Source organism: Toxorhynchites rutilus, chromosome 1, assembly GCF_029784135.1.
Source record: "Toxorhynchites rutilus septentrionalis strain SRP chromosome 1, ASM2978413v1, whole genome shotgun sequence".
Classification (NCBI taxonomy): Eukaryota; Metazoa; Arthropoda; class Insecta; order Diptera; family Culicidae; genus Toxorhynchites; species Toxorhynchites rutilus.
Genome location: NC_073744.1, coordinates 112520057 through 112535188, shown reverse-complemented (window position 1 = coordinate 112535188; position 15132 = coordinate 112520057). Strand labels below are relative to the sequence as shown.

The 15132-nt window shown below is 42.4% G+C and overlaps 2 protein-coding genes across 6 annotated transcripts in view; one reads left to right on the top strand and one right to left on the bottom strand.

Annotated features, from left to right (window-relative positions):
- Positions 1 to 15132, top strand: part of LOC129763019 (inhibin beta chain-like) — a 108406-nt gene that overhangs the window by 5855 nt on the left and 87419 nt on the right. The window contains exon 2 of the mRNA XM_055761726.1: positions 200 to 319. The gene's annotated coding sequence lies outside the window, so the exon portion shown is untranslated. The remainder of the gene's footprint in view (positions 1 to 199; positions 320 to 15132) is intronic.
- LOC129763015 (acetylcholinesterase) overlaps positions 1 to 15132 on the bottom strand; it is a 92511-nt gene that overhangs the window by 50252 nt on the left and 27127 nt on the right. For all 5 annotated transcript variants that reach the window (XM_055761718.1, XM_055761717.1, XM_055761720.1 and 2 more), the window contains 4 exons: positions 3215 to 3359; positions 2871 to 3108; positions 2448 to 2731; positions 2164 to 2371 (listed from right to left, as the gene is read on the bottom strand). In XM_055761718.1, coding sequence (XP_055617693.1) covers positions 2164 to 2371; positions 2448 to 2731; positions 2871 to 3108; positions 3215 to 3359 — 875 coding nt within the window. The remainder of the gene's footprint in view (positions 1 to 2163; positions 2372 to 2447; positions 2732 to 2870; positions 3109 to 3214; positions 3360 to 15132) is intronic.

Below are 15132 nucleotides of genomic sequence, written 5' to 3'. Positions count from 1 at the left end.
CAGCGTAGAAAGGTTGTTCTCCGCTTTAAAAATGTAAAGTCAGATCATCGAGCCTCCATGAAGGAAGATTTGGCTGAAAAAAAATGGGTTTTACAAGCATTCTAAATTTTAATGTTTATTTTTTATCTAATCGGAGAAAATCGTGAATAAACTGTTTCATTGAAAAACCTGAATTCGAATTATTTTTTTTTTTCAACAGGAATCGGAGTCGGAGTCGGTGCTAATAATTGTAGGAGTCGGATTCAGAGTCGGAGTCGGGAAATTTTTCTCCGACTCGACATCCCTGGTTTAATTTGAGACGAGTGCCAATTTATTACAGGTGTGTGTATATTAATTCGCTTCAAGTGTTTGGCTTTGTGTGTGTTGTTTGTTCTCGTTGCGCGAAATTATTAATTTGTTCATACCCTGTACGTATGAATAGCGTACCTTCGCTAGTTTTTGTTGCCATTCGTGTTTGCTCTCGTGCGTATCGGCCCCGTTCCGATGCAACAATCTCCTAGCTCTGTTGTCGTTTTTGACCGAGAATTCGAGAAACGATTTCTCATAAAAACTCATTCTCGCGATGTTTCATTTTTATGTGCGTTCTCTGTTGGATGCTTGTTTGGTGCTTGTTGAATGGCGATGCACGGAAGATTTCTTGGAGTATGATGAACATAATGAATCATGTTTCTTGATAATTACATGTTTCGCTATTTTTGTTGTATATAATCTTTGGGTTAAGATATATTGAATTGATTAGGAAATATGGAATAACGGTGGAACCGAGTGTGCCAAATGTGAAAAAAATCGTCGGGATAGCGTTCGCGATAAGTACTCAGTTAAATGCGTGCATTTTTATGAAGAAACAAATTACGACAGACGACCTGTTTGTGTATTGTTCTCGCAAGGGCAAGAATAACTCGTTACTTCTAGAACTGCTTCTACGAATCCACGAAAGCCACCCTTTTCAGGGTCATCGGAACTAATTTTTATTTTTCACGTAGTTCTCGTTTTCCAGTATTGGTGCCAAATCAGAAAACAGGACACGTTTCTATGATATAGCAATAGAAAATGCAGCGTTCGTTCTAGGGACAATGTGGATGGATAGCGTATTGCAATTTAAGCTCCGCCCGTTTTGAATCTATTGAGCATAAACAAACTATTCGCGATTCACGTTTCATCAGTCATACAGCTAGCGACCAGACGGTAGCGAAGTATTCCAAATGGCTTTACTCAAGGTCGAAAATTTAGTTTAGTTTTCCAAATTGGACTTTTTGAAGGTCAATTTCGATTGAACTGAGAAATTTAAAAGCCTCTATAATTTGAACCATGTTCATCATTATTCAAGTCACAGTCTCGCTCTAGCTAGCAGACAGCAGTCTTTCGAATTGCTGATGTCAAAACCAGCTGTTTTGTTCGATTCAAAAGAAGAATGAAAGGTAGATATCGCACACAGTGGTGCAAGTTTGTTCAGTGAAGGTACCGCTTCAATTTTCATGCAGTTTAGTGGAGAGTGCTTCTGTATTGTTGAACCACATCATTGCTGCATCTATACAAATTTAGATACATTCTAAAATAATATACGAAGTAATCAATTATAGTTTTAAACATTTGTTGGGGCGAGCTTCTATGAATTTAGGAACGTGTTCGAGTTTTTGGTGTAATGATGATTATGTTTTAAATTATAGAAGCTTTAAGATACTCTCGGACTTGCTCAGTTCACTCGCCTCTAGCTTCGAAGAAAGCCATTCTGGAAAACTAAACTAAACTAAATACTCAGACTCTAGAAAGCCCATCTGGGAGGCGATCTTGCGTAGTGGTAACATCCATGCCTCTCACGCTGAAGGTCACGAGTCCAATTCTCACTCCCGACATTCTTCCAAAAATGGAAGTAAAAAGTGACGAATCAGCCAAAAACTTTGAAAGTCACTATTATACAGGAAAAAAAGAAAGCCCATCTGGGAATACTCGCCGCCGATGCAATCTGGCCGTTAGTAGGATGACTGATAAATCGTGAATGACTTATTGATGACTCCTGAATTTCTATAATCTTTGTTTCTCGCCGTGTATAATTTCATAGTCATACGTTAACAACGTGATCGTGTCTTGGACACCATCTTTTTATTTTCTTTTGCGGCCCGCGACACTATAATTAACACGTGTATAGACTAACAGATCACTTACCTTCATCGCGATTGCTTCCGACCAGAATATTGATTCCCTCCAGATTTGCTTCGTGCAGCATTGTCATGGGATCGGCAGTCATAAAGACGCCATCGATAGTTGGCGCCGAAGGGAATCCCAAAATCCCCGAGTATGAGTTCCATTGTTGCACAGAGATAGTTTTGGCGTCAACATTCCGCATACATTGCATCACCGAACTTGGCGAGTCCTAGAGGAAGGGTCAAACGGATGAATAGGATTTGTTAACATGTATGTAACAATGAACTGAACAGAATGTTTAATACCTTTAATAAGGTTATGTTGCAATTGCAGTCATCAATTAGAGCTTCCGCCACCGAGAGTGCTTTCTCAGCAGTCATGTGACTCCAGGGTGCATTGAGGGTGCCAGATTGTAAAATGCCTCGATGTGATAATCCTCTCGTGACAGGCGATAACAAATGTAGACTAACCGAGCTACCGCCTGCGGATTCTCCAAATAGAGTGATTAAGTCAGGATCCCCTCCAAATGCTTTGGCATTTTCTTTCAACCACCGAATGGCCAAAGCTTGATCCCATAATCCTACATTACCTTTATAAAGAAAAAAATCTACTATGAACATCGATAAGGCAATAATACGACAAACAAGATTGTGAAACCATACAAACACACGCAATTATAACACTGACAACAAGTGCGTTGAACACAAAACACAATACTAATTTCGTACCCGGTGCTTCATCTTCATGTCCATTTAGGTATGGCGACAGATAGAAAAACCCAAATGCACCCACTCTGTACTGCATGGAAGCCACAATCACGTTTCCGACCGCTGCCAGGATTTCGGCATTATACACATCCAGCGTTGAGGTTCCGCTCATGAAACCACCGCCATATATCCACACCAACATTGCAAGACCACCCTTGGACTGGTGTTGGCGCTGGAAATCATCATCATCCTGAAAGTACTGCAACAGAACAGTTTGTAGAGAAAAGAGGGAAAGTGAGCACTCCCACGCCTACATCTCTCCACACCCACCAACCGGGATATCAGTACATTATCTCGACACTTACATCGTTGTTTCCAAAATTTAGGCCACGTCCATGGCGCAAACGAGTTTTTGTTGGTACCCAAATATTCAGATACAGACAATCTTCCGATACATTCGTGTTTGGATTCCACATCTCCTCTCCTGCGAATCCAGGAAAATATTCGTACCTGTGGAATGAATAAAGCGAAACAAAATGATAAAAATGCTATATAAAACATGTAATAACGCCTCTACATTGCACTCTAGTGGGTTATAAATCATAAGAATGTAATGTGGTATACCTTAACCCCCCGACTATGTTATATCCAGTGGCAGGTGTTATCGATTGAATTCGGACTGAGTGGGATTAAAGAATTCGAACATAAGATGCCAATATACAGCACTACAACAATATATTCACGTCGATCGGCAAAAAAGGCTCCTTTTCAGCAATTTACATCGTCGATTTTTAAGCTGTTCCCTATTTTAAACAATTTCTCCGAAAACTTTGCTACTCCGATTCTGATACAGTACCGTACATCACTTGCAAAAAAAGGATTCATCGGAACTGTGTTTCCGGTAAAAAAATTAAATTAAAAACATACATCTAAAGATTATTAAATATTGTTATTATTTATTTATTTTTATTAATCTTCGATCTAGTCGCACAAATTTAAAACTTAAACTACGCTCATAATACGATTTTAAAATCGTTTTTTGTCATAACAATGCTGAATGCCATTGGACAGTTGCTGAAAGGGGTGTTGAACCCATAACTTGTTCTATGTCTCAGAACGATAACTTAAAGCAGTTGTCTAAGTTGACGTTGAGGAATTTAAAACAAAACTTTGTCAAGTAGGTCCGGGCAATCGATGTTGTTCTTCAGAAAGTCGAACATGAACATCCGCTGTGTCTGGATTCTTCGTGCTGTTAGTAACTGAAGGTCTATAAATTGGCAGCGACCCGCATAATCAATCAGGAAGATAAGCAAGATCGTTCCACGGAAGGTTACAGAGGGCGAAGCGCACGGCTGTTATGGTGGCGATATGTTCGTTGAACATCAGCTTGGAGTCACTGACAACGCCCTGATCGCGGATGGACTGAACACGCTCTAAAGGAGTTGCGTTGATTGAGTAGACGTAATTGATCGGCGAAATACCACGGATGAACGTGATTGCCTTGCATTTTTACTGATGTCCATATGCATGTCATTGTCGGAGCACTTTTGCGAAATGATGTCGATATCCGTTTGTAGCACAATACAATCCAATATAGACTTGATTACCCTGAATATCTTTAGGACGTCTGCATATAATAGCTTCTCGGAAGACAATCGGGGGCATAGATCAGTTATGGAGAGAACAAAGATAAGAGGGCCCAGCACGCTACCCTGTGGAACAACGGACGCTATTTCGAATACTTCCGAGCATGCAGAGTTGAGTTGTACGAACGCCTTCCGGCCCGTTAGATAAGATAGTAACCAGTCCGTGATCTAGTTTGGAAAGCCCATGTACTTCAGCATCTCCACTGCGTACGCATGCGGTACAGTGTCAAAGGTCTTCGAGAAGTCGACATTAATAGAATTCACTTGATTCCGACGTTCCATTTCCTGGAACATGCTTGTGTAGCACACCAATTTGGATGTTGTTGAGCGACAAGGAACAAATCCATAGGGGAAGTGGGGGCAAAGTGGTCACCCTTAAGAATATACCAATTTCCAGCGTCCACATATCGCTTCAATTCCCGTTTCTCGAAGAATATTATAGTTCAACTCATTGTTCTTCAAGATAACAAACGGCTTTTGCTATAAAAATTCGAAATAGTACACTTTTCATCATTAGAAAAAAAGGTGAAAAATCGAACTTTTTTTTTGCTTGGAGGTAAAGTGGTCACTTAGTGGGGACAAAGTGGTCACTCGCACATATCAAGCTAAATGGGATAGATTTATGCGTTTTTTCGTCCAAACTTGTTCAAATCATATTTGATATAGTAGATACATGTGTTGGATAACTTCCGATTTAATTAGACAGATAAATGAAACATGTATTTAGATTTAGAACCCAATTTGATAATGAATTTTGAATACCCTGTGAAATATTTTTTGAGCTCAAACCGATAAGTTTGTAGAGTAGGGAAATTCAAATATCGATATGTTTCTCTTTCGCACCCGATCGCTTCTCGATCGTGTCTGAATATCCCGATCCCAATTTTGGGATAAAGGCTCGAGCTCTTATATCAGTTGAAGATAGATTGCAAAGCACACAAGTCGTGTAAAAGTTTACTTGAATAAACGTTGTTGAAATTGATCAGTTTTCTTTAAGTCTCGTTGTTCTGTTTCTCGGGAGTGGTTCCTGGACAAATATCGAAATCCTTTGTCGTTGGTCCTGATCCGCTCACAGTTATCACCGTCTCTGCTGCTACCAGGTTCGCCATCATTTTTTGGTGCCGAAACCCGGGACTGCCTGTCCCATTCATCGTAGCGACCGGCCAAAGAGGTCAGCGTGGGTCTACCTCGAACAATAGCGTTCGCAATTCGTCAAGTGACGCCATTGTCCCATCCTCGGAAGCATCAACCGGAGTAGCCGCTACATTCGAATCATTTTCGACCTGGACATACGCACGGATACGGATCTATTCGCCCCACTGGAACAATAGAGAACCAGGAACGCAGGTCAAGTAAAGCGAGCCCAGGTAACGCATAGTTATCATAGAAGGTGAGTGGAAGGCCATTGTTATACCTTGAATAAAACAATCCAGTGCGTTCTATTGAATTGTGTGCTCATTGTGTGGAAGAACAAAAGACGTCATGAAAGGCAACAAAAAATCGAAGAACCTTTGGTTCGCAGGAACAATATAATCGGTTCCGCCAAGCTCATCCACGAATTCGATGTGAATTTTATATTCGATCGAGATTTTCCTCAGCTCAAATTTCGACTAGAAAAACTAGATCAACTTTGGGAACAATTTAATGAGGTTCAATCTGAAATTGAATGCGAAGAAGAACTTGCGGAAAATATCGCGACGGAACGTGTTAAATTCGAAACCCAATTCTTTCAATTGAAAGGGTCCCTCGCCAGCAAACTTGCAATTGTTGTTGAAAATGATAATAGACCACCTCGTTCTCCTGGTGCTCCACCTGCACACGTTCCATCGGTTCGTCTCCCTGAACTGAAAATCCCAGAGTTCAGTGGAGATTACGAGGAGTGGATGAATTTTCACGATTTGTTCACCACCCTCATCCACACAAATTCACAGCTATCGGCGATACAAAAGTTTCAGTACCTGAAAACCGTTCTCAAAGGCGATGCCTTTCGACTCGTCCAATCACTTGCAGTTTCGGCAGCGAATTACGCTATAGCATGGGATTTACTCAAAAAACGGTTTGACAATAAAAAGTTACTCATAAAACAACATTTTTCGGCTTTGCTGTCCACATCATCAATGCGTAAGGAATCGTCATCTGCACTCTGCAATCTTGCAGATGAATTTGATAAGCACGTTAGCGTATTGAACAAATTGGAGGATTATAGAGAGCACTGGAATTCTTTCTTAGTTGCTTTGTTGAGTAGCAAACTCGATCAATCGACGCAAAGGGAATGGGAGAATCAGTTGGTGGATGATGCGCAGCCGTTATATAGTGATCTGGTTGCCTTCATTCAAAAACGTTCCCGCATTCTGCAGTCAATTACGCTCTCCCAATCGTCACCATCAGTTGCCAAAAGCGAACAAAAGCAAGAGTATAGACCTGCACGAACCAAAACAATATCATACCATTCAGCCAACAGCGAAGCGACACTGAGCTGTTCATTATGTAAACAATCACACACGTTATCACAATGCGATGAATTCAAGAAGCAAATACCACAAAAACGTTTCGAAACAGCCAAAAAACTCGGTTTGTGCCTGAACTGTCTGAAGTCATCACACCTGATGAAGAACTGTCCTGCCGGTTCGTGTCGGACGTGCAATAAACGCCATCACACTCTATTGCACCTGAATTCCAATAGTACAACATTCAATAATAAGTCTGTTGCAGCGCAAGTCGGCCAATGTCAGCAATCCCCACAATCGGTTTCGGTCGTCGAGTCGTCGCCGTTGGTTTCGTGCATTGCTGATCAATGTCACGTGAGCCCTGGATCTCCGTCGTCTTCTGTTGGGCTTATTGATCGTTCGCATTCGTTCGTTCCGTCGTCGGTTTCGCAGTTCACACCGTCAAGCTTGCCTCATTGTTCATCGCAAGTAACCAATTGTCAAACTATTGCTCCTAGTCAGACATTCCTATCAAAAACATGTTTGTCATCCGTATTTATGCTAACTGCTTACGTAAAGGTCAGACACTTAGATGGAAGTGACACTTTTGCTCGTGCTCTTTTAGATTGTGCATCTGAAGCCAACTTCATCACAGAAGCTCTCGCTCAGCGTATTTGTGCGAAACGCACACCAGCCAATATTGACGTTTATGGAATAAGTCAATCTATTAAACATATTAGGCAAAAAACATCAGTCGTTGTGTCATCACGTTATGGATCGTACACGAGCAGTATGGAATTTCTAATTCTACCCACATTAACCAGAATTTTACCCACCGCAACTATCGATATTTCGAAGTGGGTTATTCCTCGTCACCTCCACCTTGCTGACCCTAAATTCAACATTGCTCATGACGTTGACATCATCATTGGCGTTAAAAACTTTTTCTCGATTCTAGAAAACGATCAAATTTCTCTTGGTACTGGATTACCTGTGCTACGGAAGACTGTATTCGGGTACGTCGTCGCAGGTGAAGTAATGGAGCAAGCGGATACATCTGTGGTTTGCAACGTCTCCTCGATCGACAACTTGGAATCGATGGTACACAGATTCTGGGAGATGGAAAGCTTCGAAAAGGGAAAGGCGCTTTCCTTGGAGGAGCGATACTGTGAGCAGCACTTCGAAAACACTCATCAACGAGGCTCAACGTCGGTACGTGGTTCGTTTGCCGATTCGTGGGGAATTGCTTGACGCTCTTGGAGAATCGTTCAAGATTGCTGAGCGGAGATTTTTGGGAATCGAAAGGAAACTATCGACTGATCCACATCTATCACAAAAATACACTGAGTTCATGAACGAGTATTTATCACTGGGTCACATGGAGGAGATTAAATTAGATGATCCACCTTCAACATCACACTTTTACCTTCCGCATCACGCGATTCAACGGCCGGAAAGCACGACTACTAAAATACGTGTGGTTTTTGATGCTTCATGTAGGGGCAGCAACAATATCTCGTTGAACGACCTCTGTTACATCGGTCCCACCGTTCAACCGCCCCTCATCACAACACTGATAAACTTTAGACTACCTCGCTTCGCTGTGAATGCTGACGCCGAGAAAATGTACCGGCAAATTTGGGTACATCCCGTTGATTGTATGCTGCAACTGATTCTCTTCCGGAAAGGTCCCGCTGAAGAAATGAAAACATATTCATTGAAGACGGTCACATACGGAACAGCTCCCGCACCTTACCTCGCGACTAGCGTGCTCAACCAATTAGCAGATGACGAAGCTAACAAGTATCCGCTCGCAGCACCTATGGTCAGACGATGTTTCTATGTAGATGATTATCTCTCAGGGGACGATGACGAACAGCGGTTAATAGAAACAAATCGACAAATAATTGAACTTCTTCGTTCTGGTGGATTCAACATGCGGAAATGGTGCAGCAATAATCCAACTGTTCTCTCCAGTATACCCGAATCACTACGGAATCCAGAATCGAAACTTGATATCGGTCAAACCGGTTCAGTCAAAGCTCTCGGTCTTTTTTGGCATCCTCATTCGGATGAATTCAGCTTCAACGTTCCCGAGTTCACATTATCAAAGTTTATTACGAAACGATTAGTACTCTCCGAAATGTCACGTCTTTTTGACCCAATGGGTCTTGTGGGAGCAGCAATAGTAGGTGCAAAAATATTCCTGCAATCATTATGGTCGCAGAAATTCAATTGGGATGATGCTCTGCCTGAAGATTTTCAAGAATGGTGGGCGAAATTTCGGCGTGGTATAAAAACTCTGTCATCTCTTCGCATCCCAAGGCGCATTCTGGCTGACAATTACCGCATTATGGAACTCCATGTCTTTTCGGATGCATCTGATCATGCGTACGGATGCTGCATATACGTGAAAACCGAAAGCTCGACGGGTAAAAAACACTGTAATCTGGTGATTTCGAAATCTCGGGTGAGTCCTCTACGAAAGCTGTCAACCCCTCGACTCGAGTTATGTGCTGCAGTGCTCGGAGCTCAACTGGCTGAAACTATAATGGAATCCACAAAATTAACTTGTCCAGTGACGTATTGGACAGACTCATCGATCGTGCTCCACTGGATTGCTTCATCTTCTTCATCCTGGAAAGTGTTCGTATCCAATCGAATTGCCGAAATTCATCGACTAACTGGAGGAAATATTTGGCGCCACGTTCCGACCGCACTTAATCCAGCAGACAAGATTTCACGAGGAGTCTCTCCATCTCTGTTGAAAGAAGATTCTCTCTGGTGGCATGGACCCGACTTTCTCCGGCAAGATTCACAAACTTGGCCTGAGAATTACATTAACTTATCGCCTTTGCACAAGGAGGCCGGAGAACATGAAGTTCGGAAAGTCGTTACAGTCATTGTCACAACCAACACAGCGACGATCGACTTCATCGAGCAACATTCCTCACTCATTCACTTGCAACGCAAGGTCGCCTGGTTGCTTCGATTTGTAAAGAATTGTCAGCAGCCCGCACACGCACGTCAATTTGGTCCGCTCACTTGCATCGAATTAGAGACCGCATTGAAGAAACTTATCACACAAACGCAAAGATTGTACTTTGCTGCAGAAATCAAATTCTTGGGAAAGCACCAAGGTGAGCCTCGCAAGGCATTCTCGTTTAAGTCACAACTGAAAACGCTCAATCCATTTTTGGATATAAATGGCATGCTGAGAATCACAGGTCGCTTGCAGAATGTGAATGTTCCGTATGACACCAAGCATCCAATTGTACTTCCTGCAAAGGCTCATCTAACGAATCTGATTATAAAAACAACTCATCTTCGAATGCTTCATGCAGGACCACAGCTTTTGCTATCAACACTACGTCAACGTTACTGGCCAATACGAGGACGCGATCATGTGAAGAAAACCGTTCGAGAGTGCATTACATGTTTTCGCTGCAAACCACGAAGCATCTGCCAAATAATGGGACCTCTGCCAGAATCTCGAATCACGTCGTCGCGCGCGTTTACCCACTGCGGGGTCGATTATTGCGGACCGTTCTCAGTTTCGTTCCCGAATCGCCGTGGTCCGTCGGTGAAAGTACACGTTTCGATTTTCGTGTGCATGGTGTCGAAGGCCGTTCACATTGACATGGTGTACAATCTCACGTCCAACGCGTTCGTAAACGTGCTTAAGCGTCTCGTCGGACGTCGTGGTCGCGTTTCCGACATCTATTGCGACAACGCTCGAACATTCGTCGGAGCAAATCATTTGTTCGAGGAAAGCCGCAAGCAATTCAACGCCATGCATAAATCGGATGAAGTTCATGCATACTGTGCAGAAGCTGGTGTCATCTTTCATTTCAACCCTGCCCGATCACCATACTTTGGAGGTCTTTGGGAGGCCTCCGTGAAGACATTTAATAACCACCTTTTCCGCGTGATGAAGGATGCGGTACTCAACACAGACGATTTCAATACTCTGCTCGTCCAAATCGAGGGGATCATGAATTCACGTCCACTTTGTCCCATGACTTCGGATCCGGCAGATGTTGTCGCACTTACTCCAGGGCATTTGCTTGTGGGAGAACCTCTTTACTCTCTCCCTGAACCTGATATAAGTTCAATTCCTATTAATCGTCTCAATTCGTTCCAGAGAATGCAACGGTCTCTTCAGCATTTCTGGAAAGCTTGGTCACGGGATTACGTGGCTCAACTACAAGATCGCAAGAAATGGTCGGCTCTACATCCGGACATCGCTGTCGGCACGCTAGTGTTGCTGAAGGACGACTGTACTCCGCCAATGAAGTGGAATCTGGGTCGCGTTGAGCAAGTATTTCCTGGTAGTGATGGACACGTTCGGGTGGCTCAAGTCCGTACCGCACATGGATCATATCGCCGAGCAATCACTAAAGTGTGCCCGCTTCCAATCGAGCATCAGACCAACTGAAAAGACAAAAGGGAATCGCCATCAGCCACCCAACCACCACCCAATGCCTAACAGTCATGGAGACGCAACGTTATTTGTTGAAAGTAGCCTTTCAACGGGGCCCGGCATGTTGGATAACTTCCGATTTAATTAGACAGATAAATGAAACATGTATTTAGATTTAGAACCCAATTTGATAATGAATTTTGAATACCCTGTGAAATATTTTTTGAGCTCAAACCGATAAGTTTGTAGAGTAGGGAAATTCAAATATCGATATGTTTCTCTTTCGCACCCGATCGCTTCTCGATCGTGTCTGAATATCCCGATCTCAATTTTGGGATAAAGGCTCGAGCTCTTATATCAGTTGAAGATAGATTGCAAAGCACACAAGTCGTGTAAAAGTTTACTTGAATAAACGTTGTTGAAATTGATCAGTTTTCTTTAAGTCTCGTTGTTCTGTTTCTCGGGAGTGGTTCCTGGACAAATATCGAAATCCTTTGTCGTTGGTCCTGATCCGCTCACAGTTATCACCGTCTCTGCTGCTGCCAGGTTCGCCATCAACATGTATGAAATAAGCTTGGCCTATTCACCTAGAGTATCAATTTTAATTTTCTCATGCATACAAAAGCGTAATAATAAACACATAACTTTCCGCATAATGAGGCTTGGTTTAGTTGGAGTTACATATTTATCCAGGGTCAAAGCCACAAAAGGGTCTTCTTCAAGAGCAGATTTTGATGCGGTATATCAGCTTTAGTAAACAGAACATTGTAAGTCGTTATTCACCTATGACCACTTTGCCCCCAAACATCAAAGTAATTTCTATGCTAATTAATCTCTGAGTTAAAACAAAATATTTGTTCACCTCTCCTAGAATATGTGAACAATCATCCAAACTGATGATTTTTTCAATATATCAGATTGAATAAACTAAATTCCACGAGAAATTCCTTAGATATCATGCGCACAGAACTACGGCCTAATGGTTATCAAGAGAGAAATTTCTGTTTTTATTTATATTTTGACATACGACAACTCTACTGAAGAACAGGGGGGCTCAAAAGTCATTAAATTCTTCAAACATAAGGTGACTATTGATACGGCATCTGTAGTCAATAGTTATGCTACCAAACAAGCAGGTGACCACTTTGCCCCCCATGACCAATTTGCCCCCACTACCCCTACTGGTATTCAAAAATTAACGGTGTTGCTGCAGCCAATGTGAATTTATGAATGAGGGATTCTAGAAGTTTTCCTTGCACGGATCGATTGAATATTAATGTCAAAGGATTAACTAGAGATATAACGCAGTTTTTAAATAGAAGTGGCTGTAAACCATCGACATTCAGAGATGCGAAATCATACCTACGAAAGTCAAAACCGAAGGCTGCGGGATGTAAATCGACTCGGCCGTGAAGACAGCAATGGGTATCTACTTGCGAAACGAATGGTACGTGATGAACTTCGATGTTCAGAAGAAGAGAGAGTTCATTTGTACCAAACCACAAGCGATTGTAACTTCATGTGCACTTGATGTGTTTATCGGCAAAAGTTCGTAGATATTTTCATATTATTATTATTATATTATAAGTCTTCGATAAAAAAAATACACCGCACAGACACCTATGAGCTAATTCTTAATCTAAACGTATTTTTTGAGATGTTAAAGTAATTTTTTTCGAAAACTTCATTAAATAAACGGCAATATGTATCCAGTGGGTTGTTCTGTCCGTATTAAATACGATGAGTCGGGTCGGTCTCAATGGTGCGTGAAATCGAATATTTGCTAGTAGTTCAGCACAGTCGATGTTGTTGGAAACGATGTCGAAAATCAACAGCCGCTGTAAAATTATTCTCCTATTTTGTAATGTTGGCAAATGAAGGAGTCTACAGCGATTCTCGTAGGCAGGCAAATGTAGAGGATCGCGCCACGGTAGCCGGCGAAGAGCGTAGCGGATGAAGCACTTTTGCACGCTTTCAATTCTCCGGATGTTAACATGAAACGGCGCCCATACTGGAGCGGCATACTCTAGTACATTGCGAACAATAGAACAGTACAAGGTTTTCAGACAGTACATCAAAATGCCAACGTAAATAAGAGAGATTATAGTCACCCAATAGTAGAGCGATATCATTTTCGGATAATCGATCACAAATTCTCTGAACAGCCGAAGAGTGTTTAGAGTACAATCTAGGATCAAAGTTAGGTCGTATACCGACGACATATTCTTAGCAACTTGCTCGATTTGCTCACAATTCACCAGGGAGACTGAACAACAGCATAGACTGGCTCTAACTGTGATAAGTACTCCACCGCCCCTCTGAAAATCGCTAGTGGATTCATTATGATTGCAACACTGAGCAATCTAACGACAGTTCAGCGTCGTATGCCATGTATCGTTCGTTTTAGTGCGTAGTCCTCTAACATTCCGATAGTGGATGGACAGGATGGACACTCCGTGGCTGTTGGCAGAATTCGAAGAGACTAGGTGCGGGTTCACTGTTGAGTGTGGTACTGTCGAGGGTAGTGCAGCTGGAATTGAGTCGAGTATCATGAAGCGATGATTGGGCGAACCATATGTACTTGCCTGGGATAACAGACTGGAAGCCCGGTTCTGCCGAAAGCGTCGAGTTCGTATTGTCAGCCATATGGGCAGCATCCTATCCGAAATCGAACACAGGACCGAGACGACTGCGGCTGGAACTGATGAGATCTGGCTCGACTGTGCCGAAAGAATAAGGGCTGCCCATCAGTGCCACAAATTATCAAAATTTATTCACGAATGAAGAAATTAGATTATTCCCAGTATTGGATGAATTCTCTTCTGTTGAAACTCAACATCATATCTGTCATAATGAGTATAACACAAGAGTCGAGACGCATAAGCTTTGTCTGGTATATTGATCGAAAACAGCATGAACAAATTTCGAAAAGCCTGCATTCAGGCACTTCCATTACTGTCAATAATTTCAGATGATTATCACGAACGTTAAGTTGATCTTCATCGCTTGCAGTGAATTTTCATTGAAAACGTGTCACCCATTGCACATATAAATGGTGGTGTATGCCATTTCCGGGCAATCGTGAGTAGATTCATGTTGCGTAGCCCCCCACCGATTATACCACAACGGCTCATCAACTGACAGTAGTCAGGTTTGACAGATGCTACGACGGATGGGTCGGCCGCAAGACAACTGTCATCTTCTTCATTGTTAGTCATGAGTTTGCAATAGCACGAGTTACACATAGTTTTATTCGTTATCAATGTTTAATAAACTTCTTTTAATTTGTTGTTTGTGAATTACGCGTTTCACTCCAACGCCGAAACACAACAGTTGGCGACGAGGAGGTGGAAGTTTTCGCCGAAAAATTGTGCGTGATAAAGGGTGTGTCACATCAAATTGCATCACGGAAAAAACGCTGTAGAAATTCGCCCAGTAGACCGATCCTATTGAAAATTTTAGACAGTAAAATAAAAACTATTAAACAACTTTTGGCATTTTCTTTTTATTCATACTTCGAGCCCAAGCCCGTATGCTCGCACCTTCCTCTTTACCCCGTCCATAAGGTTCTGTACAACGTCAGGTTGTAGTTTTTTTTGAACATAAATCCATTTTCTCTTGAAGTCCGCCTCCGATTTGACAACTTTTGGGTTCTTCCGGAGGGCCTGCTTCATAATCGCCCAATATTTCTCTATTGGGCGAAGCTCCGGCGCGTTGGGCGGGTTCATTTCCTTTGGCACGAAGGTGACCCCGTTGGCTTCGTACCACTCCAACACGTCCTTTGAATA